The sequence below is a fragment of the Castanea sativa genome, chromosome 1, assembly GCF_040712315.1.
Source record: "Castanea sativa cultivar Marrone di Chiusa Pesio chromosome 1, ASM4071231v1".
Taxonomy (NCBI): Eukaryota; Viridiplantae; Streptophyta; class Magnoliopsida; order Fagales; family Fagaceae; genus Castanea; species Castanea sativa.
Window position 1 is genome coordinate 32,950,469 of NC_134013.1, and position 11,282 is coordinate 32,961,750.

Consider the following 11,282-nt stretch of genomic DNA (forward strand, 5'->3'; position numbering starts at 1 on the left):
GTCTTGTCATTTGTTAAACAGAACCTTAGTTATGTCGGGTCCTCGGACCTCCTACTTTGGGAAAGTTAACATTTGAAGTTACAATCTTTAAGAATCAAACATAAACTTGGTTAAGTGTAGTCCTCGGATCACAAACCTTGTGAAAATTGATGTCTTAACATTTGTTAAACAGAACCTTAGTTATGTCGGGTTCTCAGACCTCCTACTTTGGGAAAATTAACATTTGAAGGTACAATCTTTAAGAATCAAATAGGAAATTGATTAAGTCCGGTCCTCGGACCCCCAGCTTGATTAGAGTTAATTCCTTATTGCGTCTGGAAATTAGTGCCTTACTGGTCATTAACTCAGATCTTAAGTTTTATATCTTTAAATGTTAAGCAAATTTAGGTAAGGAATGGTCCTCAGATCTTACATCCTACTAAACACAATATCACACATTATAAGGATTTAACCGTTATATGAGGTTTCTTTTTATCAAGGCATTGTTTAAAATATCTCAACCATGTCATCTGCTGTTAAATTTTTAATGCTAAAACATGCGAATGACTACGTGGAGGTTATGATTGTGTGATGTTTGGAGTTAGATTTGTTTGTTCTGTCCCTTTTTGATTATGTACTAAGGGCAGTCTTTATGACAAATACGAAAAGAATAAAGTAAAATGGATGCAACATAGGCGAAAATCCAATGAAATTGTTCTTCATTAATCATTCAAATGTACATTACACATTTAAGACAGATGTAGAGAAAGAGAAGTCCTAAAGCTAGGTCCTAAGCTTTTGGAGGGGATCTTGCCGAGAGGTCGGTGGCCTCTGCCTCTCTCAACTCCAGCTCGAAAGGGAGTCATGACTTGCTTTCCTTTGTCTGTCTTAGTTGGAAGGACGTTGGGTTCCACCTTCGCTCAAGTCCTTCTCGCATCCTCGCCTCCTTCCTTCTCTTTGTTGGAACTCTGAAGGTTCGTAGGATCGAATTTGCCGTGGGACCACCGGAGGGCGGGCGGGGAGAGTTGACTCGGGGGTAGGAGTAGCGACGGGGAGCCTCTTCAATCTCCTCAGATCTCCGGGGGGGAAGCCAAACGTTCTCGAATTTCCCTCGGTCCGACGGGACAGGAACTCCCGGCTACGTTTAGGGCTTCCCCCCAAACTTTCGACAAGATTCTCCGGCACAAAGCCGCGAAGGCCTCTGTCACCGCTCTCGGTTGTTGCTACCCCTTCCTTGTAGCTCGTCGCTGGCGGCCTCTAAAGAGCGTTGGAATGAGGCCGGCTTCTTCCTTCATCGGCGCAAGCTCCTTTTCCGGCATCCGAGCGCTCCCTTTGGGCTTGGGAGAGCTCTTCATCTCTTTCGCGAAAGAGCTTGCGGCCGCCCTTCTATCCGGGTCTTCATGGTCTTTAGATTCGCTCGGCCCCATTCTTCTCTCTCTTTAGATCAGCCACCTCCGTGGTAAGCTTCTCGTTCGAGCAAGGCTGTGCCCAAGGACTTCTCGGTCTCCATCCTAATCTCCTCGCTGCTTCGGCCTTCTTCCGAGTGTCTTCTATGAACTTCTCGGCTACAAAGACCTCCCCGAATGGCACTCGCAATAAAGTATGATAGAGTTAGGAATAGTAAAAAACTAATGTATATTGTTAAAAGTGGAATCTTCCTAAAAGGGGGTAAACTTACCAGCGCTAAGTCTCTTTTTAGAGAGAGGAATAGTTGTGGCTGGCTCATTTTTTCCAAGGTCTCCATGTCCTTGGGCAGCAGAAGAGGGCGTTCCAACACTTCGGCCAAGTGGTGGGCATGACCTTGTTGAACCGCCCTTATACTGGATTGGCAGGAGATGGGTGCGCCGTCCAGTCTTAAGTCGGGGGACCAGGTGGTCGGTGCTCGGTGCACTTCGGCCTCGTCCCTAATTTCCCCGCTTTCAACTGAGCGGGCCCTACCCTTGCCTTTGTCCAGCTTCTGCTGCTGAACCGGTGGGAGTTGTCGCGGTTTTTTGGGGTCTTTACTGATCATCCCCTCGGCTTCCCCCTTTCTCTTCTTTTTGGGATCCTCGGCTGGAAGTTTTGGCTCAACTGGAGGAGGGGGAGGTGGCAAAGTTTGAAGAGCTTGGGACCCCCCCGTCTTGTTCCCAGCAACCTTCGCATCTCTGTTGGTTAGGAGACCCTTCATCCTGTCCATATCTTCCTCGGAGTCGTCTTCTGGATGGGCGACAACTAACCCTGCAATCCCAGAGGCCTCGATGGCTTCTTCTTCCTCGTCGAGAGTACGACGAACCGGTTCCCTCGAGGTTTTTCGGTGTCTTCAAATTGGAACCTGCATTTCTATCTCCTCGTCTAGCGTGTTTGAAGAAGACACTTGCTCCTCTCGGGACAACAATCGCACAGGAGTGTGTAGCTAGAGGGACCGCGCAATCGGTTGTAGATGCGCAGACGGTGTGAGGGGCGTCGAGGAGATCGTGGTCGTCCAAAAAGTTGGGCCGGGCTACGTTGATCTTCTTTCGCCTTCGGTCCCCCGCTACTATGGCGTTTTCTATCTCTTGGAAGTCCGAGGAGATGGGATCGTACCCTAGGATCGACGATGAGCGGCTCCGAGTTGTAGGTCCTCGGCCGACAAACACCTCGGAGCGCAAAGAGACTCGGTTAAGATGCAACGTTGCGATGGCTTAAGCGTGGGCGCACGTGTTGCTTATCTGCGAAAGAAGACACCAAATCAAACGAATATGGTCAGATTCACACAACATATAGTAAACCTAAATAAGTGTGAATACGCATTTGTGTGAGTGTTAGAGGAGTTCGTGCGGGGGGGGAAGGTTAATCCTAAGGTGTCGCACCTGGATCTCCCCACTCAACTGGGCAGTGGAGGCCGTCGTGCCAGTTCCCAGAAACGATCAGGTAGTCATCCTTCATGCCTTTGTTGGATTTGGGCAGATAGGAGATTAGCCTAACGACACTGGAACGGGATTTAATATAGTAACCTAATTTGGAGAGTTTGTGGGACTCGTACAGAAAAACGACGTCGTGCTAGGTGAGGTTTAGACCCATTTGCTCGTTTAGAGCATCTACGCTACCCAACACTCTAAAAATGTTTGGGAGGCATTGATCGGGACACAACCGGTGGTTGCGAAGGTACTCCCTGGTTACGGGTTTCATTGGGAGGGTCATCCCACCCTCTATAAAGGCTATCATCGGGATGATAACCTCTCCCTCTTTTCTAGAACCGGCCACGGCTTCTGCCGGACAATATTTTAACCCTACATCGCCGGGAATGTGATACTTGGCTCTGAAGCCTTCCATTCCCGCGGCGGTATCAACTAGACACGTAAACCTACCCATCAGCAAAGAACGAAAGGCTAAACTCTAAAGGGGAGAATATCTACGAGGACAGCCGAGGACTATGTCCGAGGAGAAAAGGTTAAGAATAGAGAGAGCAAGAACTTACAAAGTTGAAGGTTTGCAAATTTCCACGGTTTTCTGCAGGTAAAGTATGATTGTTGATGTTTTGATGGGATTAGCCCCTGGGGAATTAAATGAAGGCGCAGGTTCCCGGCCGTCACGATGTGCGGAAAAGCGGCCCCGAAATTATGTTCATCCCGCCCAAATTTTCGTGGAATGATAAGGACCATTGGATGCTCATCTCACCGTTGAACGTGGGGGACAAGGTATAACTTACGGTAATAAATGCGCGCGTTTTTGAAAATGAAACCGCCAAGTGGCATCTTCTGGGACGCGAAACGATTTCTACACGTGCAATCATTCACAAAGTGTGTGGAGTAGGTTCTCATCAGATCAAAACTCTATTTTTCTCCTCGGACGTTGAAAATTAGGGTTTTGAGGGGCTATTGTGGGGAATAAAAAGACCCTGATGGGGATACGGGCCTTTGGGCCATGCTAAGGAAGGCCGACCTGCTCTTGGGTTTAGAACTTGTTAGTACTACGGGTCGGCCCATACGCCGAGGATCCGAGGATCCAGCCGAGGGTGAATTTCCCTTCGTACAGACACCGGAGAACCCGGGACTTCATGGTAAAGGTTAGGGAATGACACGGTCAAGATCAATGGTTAAAGGGGTGAACCTCGAATGTCCCGCACTTCGATGTTAGAGAAATACCAAAGATAAAGGCGTGCCACTTCCACATTAAAGACCCTGCACCTACCACCCTGGCCGCATTAATGAGGAAGTGACACTTGAACAGTGGAAGGGAAACTTCTGGTTACTATTCAAAGGCACTGAGAAAAGAAATATCTAGGCTAAGGGGGAGTTGGGGCAACACGTGTACAAAGTATCAAAAAGAGGAGTATTTAAGGAGCAACCTAGAACAGGAAATGAGGACTAACTTTTTTGTAATCTAAAAAGAAAAGAAAAAAAGAGAAAGAGAAAATATAAGAACAACTCTCGACTTACGTCCGAGGAGACTGATTTACAATATTCCTTGTTGTTTCCAAGTACTTGCAATCTTTGGCTTGTCATTTAATGCTCAAACACTTCTAACCTGGGTTTCAAGCCCACACTCTACAAATTCATATTGTTTAAGGCTCATTGGGCCTGAGCCCGTAACTGTTCTTGGGATCAGGTGCAATTGTGCACTTACAATAATAATAAAAGGGATTTCCTTATGTTTTAACTTCCCCCTTAAAGATACAAGAATCCCCTAAAGTTTAGAAAGAACTTGTTACAATAAAATTTTATGATTGTTTGCTTTCACATGGGATGGACCATACATTGCACCTTCAACGCTAAAAAGCCAGCATATACGTACTGCCAACCTAGCAGCAACGAAAATCATGGATCTTCATATAATGGTACAAACTACAAAGGCACAGCATGAAGTGATCCCTTTCTTGGCAGATTTCCAATGCTTTTATGAGTTGGTGAAATTTGACTCCTCCCAACAACCCTACCCTATTGCTCTCTGATTCACATGCTAGCTAAAAGCCTAAAACAAGACAAGGCCATGACCCATGAGCAAATTATTATAGCCCCCAACTATTGAGGGGACCACCTTGCCTCTATCGCTCTACTCTTGTCCATGCACTTGCAAGCATCAACAACTGTGCTCACACTATAGCAAAAGAATAAAGGAATTAAATGCGATAGTTTCATATAAAAAAACCCGGTAATAATAGATAAAACGATTTTAGGTGCTTTAATTGCACGTAGTAGTATATCATTTTTTTTTTTTAATTTGATCAGAAATTGAGAATATTTTTTAATTTTTTATAAAATATTTTTAAAAATTAACGACTTAATATACGCAAACACATTAACCGAACCCTACATAAAAAAGTGATATATGCTGTTCGTGAAACTATTAATACATTTAATTTTTATTGTGAAATTCTTATAAAAATCGCGCTAATAAAAAAACACTACTCCTAGCAAAAGGAACAAAAGTGATAGAGAAGCTTCCAAAGAACATTTCCCTGAGCACTCAACTCAAAGTCTGTGACTTTGCTGTAATCTTTGCATGTGAATCGTAAAAGAGACAGGTGAAAAAAGCATCCAAAATAACCATATATAATACCTCTTTGTCCTTCACTTATTCTCATCATCCTTATCAAGTTATCGTCCAAGTCCTAAAGATGAAGCTCTTCATCTTTTTCGCCATTGTCATCCTCCTCTTACAGGTACATATTGCCATTAAAGATGGTCTCATAATGTAGAAATTTAATGTTTTATCTAACTTTATTTTGTAAATTGGTGTACCTTTAATTTCCAGGCTCTTGCAGAGGCTTCATCATATAGTAATGCAGCAAATACTCTGGCTAATGTGAGTCTCTCTACCTCTATATGTTCCATTTTCTATGTCAAATATGCTTCGGTTGCCAAGATGTTTTGTGATCTTACAATAATAATGTAAAATCCAAATAAATATGAGATGTCTAGTAAGACTGAACAAACCATTATTTGAAGATTCAATGAAGCAAATTGAATTTGATAATTCCTTGGGTTTTCTGAGTGTGTGCAGGTGCCATAAATTTTCTTTAATTTTATTCCATGTTTTTGTGTTAATCAATCACTGCATAAATTGACAGTATAATTTGAATTTGAACCTGGGGGCTCATTTTTGTAATGTCACTTTTGGATTCAGATGGATGAAGGGGAAAACGAACTAGCGCTTCATAGTAAACATAAACCCCAGAAAATCAGTAAGTTTTACTTTTTGCTAGACCTGAAATTCATTCCCTTCCAAATTCTTTATAAAAATAAATTCATTTAATTTTTGTTGAAAATATTACAAAATTTTACTGCATAACATTTTACAAATTAATGTGGTAATAATCAGTGTGATTGATTAATGTCAACAACATAATAAATAAATATCATAATTATTTTTTTGTTATTGATGTGTCACATCAATTTTGTAAGATAGTGTAATAAAATTTGTAGTATCCTTTATAGTACACAGTTATTTATTTTTTTTTTTTACTTTTTCTTTTTTGATAGACATGATATGGTAGAATTTTAACGTATGATGTTTGTTTTATAATAATTGTTTTTTATCGTCAGACTCACAACACCAATTAGATTCTAGTGAATGCAGATTACAAAGTTTAAACCTTAAATCTTTTATTCAATAACAAGATATTTTATCAGTTGAATTAACTTAAATCCTCAAATCACCCGTTGCAAAAGATTATTTGATTTGGTTAGGGTTAATTTCCTAAATTCGAATCTTCGGAAAATACAGTACATGGTCCCTTTAAGGATGCTATAAAAAATAAATTTAAAAAATTCTGGGACAGGTAATTTCTATTTTCTACTATTGTTCTCCTTTAAACCCTGCTTACTTAGGCAAAAAAGTCAATTAGTCATGACTCGTGAGTAATTATAAAATCACATCATTGGAGGCCGTGGCCAACACACTATGCCACTATGCAGTAGTATATCAACTAGAAGGATTCACGTGCTTTGCTAGTTACTGAATAGACCGATTCTAAAAATAAAAAAAGCAATTTACTGATTAGACCGGCACAAAAGTTGATATTTTTAACTTATGCGCAATGAACAGAGTCACATTGAATAAGTATAAAGATTGTTTCTTTAAAAAAAAATTGTATAAAAATTGTCGAGAAGGATATAACTTAACTAATATTTTTTAATATTATCTATAAAGACATTTGGGATTTTTAAATCTCTTCTCCTCTAATAATCGAATTATCAAAATTAACAATAACAGCTTCTGTATTGATCAATTAAATATTTATTATAATTTTATAAATGTCTTTAAATTATTAGACTTCTCTTATAAAATATACACTGTTAAAAAAATTATTTATAAATATTAATAAATTTTAATTGAGATTTATGATGTCATAAATATAACCACTTCTTACGTTCATTTATCTAAGCATACATACTAATTTTAGTAAGTTATTGGATATACCTGAAAGATATAAAGTATTGATATTTTGTTCATATTTTTATCAATTTAGTTGGTTTAGGGATTACTTGAATCGTATCGGAGCTTTTGGGCATATTTTGATTATTTTGTAGGCTCAAAGGTATTTTAGTCATTTTGAAAATTTTGAGAATTATTTGATTATTTTTGCACATTTTTGGGTATTTTGATATATTTGAAGGTTTTCAGGGTATTTTTGTTATTTTAGAAGTTTTGAGGGTATTTTGAAGGTTAAATGTGGCATTTTTGAAACTATAAGCATATTTTGATTATTTTGAAAAAGAGTTTCTTTCTTTTTTGAAACCTGAAAAAGAGTTTCAAACCCTAAACTTATGGGTTATCAAAGCATCCAAATAATATTATGAAAATTCTGAATTTTGAATCCTCCTATGTATAAAATGAACCAAATAAGAAATTTTAAAATTGCTAGATTTAGATTCAAGGAATTCCAAATCCATTGATTTAAAACCAAATCCAAATATCCAAATATAACTTTAGAGTATTGATATTTCTAGTTTTCTACCATCCATAATGAAGTAATTTTCACCATCTTTTGATAAAAAATTGAAATTAATTTTTCATTTTCGGTGATTTAGATTGTAATAATGCATGCTCAAGGAGATGCAAAAAGGCATCAAGAAAGAACAGGTGCACTAGAGCATGCAAAAGTTGTTGCATGAGATGCCATTGTGTTCCACCTGGTACCTATGGCAACAAGAACGCTTGCCCATGTTATGCTCGCCTCAAAACCCACGGAAACAAGCTCAAGTGCCCTTGAACTATCCACGAGAGAAAGGGAGAATTGGACAGTAATTCAAAATACATTTTGAGCACAATACTTTCATTGTTATTATGTACTTTTATTATTGTTATTATGTAAAGAATAAATGTTGAGACCGATCGCGTCAGCGATATATAATACCAATCTAGCTTAATAAGTGCATTATATAATTTCTTAATTTACTTGATATTTTTGCTGGTAATGTTGGAATGCTAAAAGAATTATTTAATTTCTTTAATTGGTTCAAAATCACCTAGCACTAGCATAACAATATATTTTTAGGCTAGATGAACATTAACTCAGTTGTCAAACCCAGATTTTGAAACAAGTTATAATTTTGTGTCAAATTTAATTTAGTTAATTCTTGTGTTAAGTGACTCATTTATAATATTCAATGAGAAAGCCGAGATGATCATTTCACTCATCTTGTGTAAAATAACAGAGGATTGAAAGCTTACTCTTATTAACAAACTTGATTCTACAATCTTACAAAATGAACTAACTCAACTTTTAATTATAATCTAACAGAACTTATATACAAAATCCAGAATCAGAAAAACAGAGCATAGCTCTGGGCAACGCTAATAACTAACTTTCAATTAACTGACCAACCGCAACTTGACAGCTGGCTTCCCTTGTAACTGAATTTGTGTTTCCTTCCCTCGTGTGGCTTGTGTGGGTTTACTAACTAAAACGCCCCGTTTCATTTTACTTCTTTCCTCTGTCGTTTCTTTCTTTAGTCTTATTTTCCTTCTGTCGTTTTTGAGTCCTTTACTTCTGTCGTTCACAGCTTCTTCAACACTCCCCCTCAAGTCCAGAGTATCAGACTTTGAGACTTGAACTAAGGAAGCCAATTGTACTTGCTCAGAATCCTTCTTCAATGATTTAGGTAGAAAGATGTCTCTCAACCCCAATTTCTTTGACAATCTCACAAAAGATGAAAAACCCAAAGGCTTTGTAAAAATATCTGCAACTTGAGAGTTTGTAGCAACATGGAAAGTCTTGATCAATCCTTCCAAAATTTTATCTCTCACTAAATGGCAGTCCACCTCAATGTGCTTAGTTCTTTCATGAAAAACTGGGTTTGCTGCGATGTAAAGGGCAGCCTGATTATCACAAAATAACATGGCAGGTCTTGAATGCTCAATCCTCAAGTCCTTCAACAATTGTAAAACCCAAGTGACCTCACATGCCACACTTGCCATGGCTCTATACTCAGCTTCAGCTGAAGATCTGGACACAACTCCTTGTTTCTTTGATCTCCAAGAAATCAAAGAATCTCCTAAGTACACTGCATAACCAGTAAGAGACCTCCTTGTATCTGGGCAACCAGCCCAATCTGCATCACAGAAGCTTTTAATATGCAACTGTGTATTACTGGGGAAGAAGATGCCTTTACCTGGTGATCCTTTAATGAATTGGAGCACCCTGTGAGCTGCTTGCAAGTGGGGTTCCCTTGGCTGTGAGACAAACTGACTCAACCTATGCACAGCATAAGTTAAGTCAGGCCTTGTCAATGTGAGGTATAAAAGTCTTCCAATTAACCTTCTGTATTGACCTGGTTCCTCCAATAGCTTACCCTCATGCTTAGACAACTTCAAATTTTGTTCCATGGGGAACTTAACAGGTTTACTACCAATAAAACCTGTATCCTTGAGTATTTCCAAAGCATACTTTCTTTGATTGAGACTAATACCTTCATCTGTCCTAGCAACTTCTAATCCCAGAAAATACCTCAATGAACCTAGATCCTTCAATCCAAATATAGCATCAAGGACCTTCTTCAAATTATTTACACAAGCAACATTGTTTCCTGTCAAGAGTATATCATCAACATATACCAATAAAACTGTGAATGAAGCTCCTTGTGTGTGAGTGAACAATGAGTAATCTGACTTGGATTGAATAAAACCCATTTGCATAATAGTTGAGGAAAATTTCTCAAACCATTGTCTAGAAGCTTGTTTGAGACCATAGAGGCTTTTGTTTAATTTGCAGACCAAATGAGACTCCCCTTGTCGTGAAAGCCGGGTGGTAAACACATGTAGACATCCTCAATAAGGTCACCATGAAGAAAAGCATTGTTTACATCCAAGTTGGTGGAGGAACCAACCTTTCACACGGCGGCAATGACAACAATCCTAACTGAGACTGATTTGGCCACAGGGGAAAAGGTTTCTGAATAATCCAAACCATGCTGTTGAGTGAACCCCTTTGCAACAAGTCTAGCCTTATACCTCTCAATAGTACCATCAGGTAAGTATTTAACTCTATAAACCCATTTGCAACCAATTGCAGACTTACCAGGAGGCAATGGGGTTAATGTCCAAGTGTTGTTCATTTCTAAGGCCTCTATTTCCCTGTCCATGGCAGCTCTCCATTCAGAAAATTGAACTGCCTGGTGAAAAGAGACAGGGTCTGATGGAGTAGAGGAGACAGCCATGACAAAGGAATGGAAAGTAGGGCCAAGATGAGAATAGCTCAAATGATGGGAAAGATCATAAGGCAAACCAGAACTAGGTTTGGTACTGACAAAAGTACAAGAGTAATCAGTCAAGTAGGAAGGAGGTTTGTGAGATCTAGAAGATCTTCTAAGAGAATTAAGGGGGTTGGAATCACAAGGAAGGGAATTAGAAGGCTGAGAAGCAGTGGAATCTGGGATAGGAACAGGCTCAAAAGAAGGGCAGTTCACAGAAAATGGTTCTGCAGAAACAATATCAGGAGAAGAATCAATGATAGGAAGAGGATGAGGATTAAGGTTAGGTGTAGGAGTGGAGGAAGGACAGGAGACAAGGTCTGACTGAAGACCATCAACAGAAGCATGAGGGAAAACAAAATTATCCAAAAATGAAGTGGAAGGTTGTGGATTTTCAGCAAAAGGAAAAACAGTTTCATAGAAAACAATATCTCTAGAAACATAAACAGAATTAGACTGAAGATCAAGAACTTTGTAGCCCTTAATACCATGAGGATAGCCAAGAAACACACATTTTCTAGCCCTAGGTGCAAATTTGTGCCTATTGTGAGACAAGGTAGAGATGAAACACAAGTAGCCAAAAACCCTCAGATGATTGTAAGAAGGGGTTGATTGAAAGAGCATTTCATGAGGACTTTTATTACTTAAGGT

The 11,282-nt window shown here is 39.3% G+C and overlaps 1 protein-coding gene across 1 annotated transcript; it reads left to right on the forward strand.

The window, feature by feature from the left end:
* The first annotated feature begins 5,349 nt into the window (after window positions 1-5,349).
* Window positions 5,350-8,320, forward strand: LOC142607623 (cypmaclein-like). The gene is made up of 4 exons (XM_075779183.1): window positions 5,350-5,599; window positions 5,692-5,742; window positions 6,064-6,121; window positions 7,971-8,320. Exons 1-4 carry the CDS (start codon window positions 5,555-5,557, stop codon window positions 8,150-8,152), a joined length of 336 nt encoding a protein of 111 aa, XP_075635298.1. The 5' UTR covers window positions 5,350-5,554; the 3' UTR covers window positions 8,153-8,320.
* The last annotated feature ends 2,962 nt before the right edge of the window (window positions 8,321-11,282 follow it).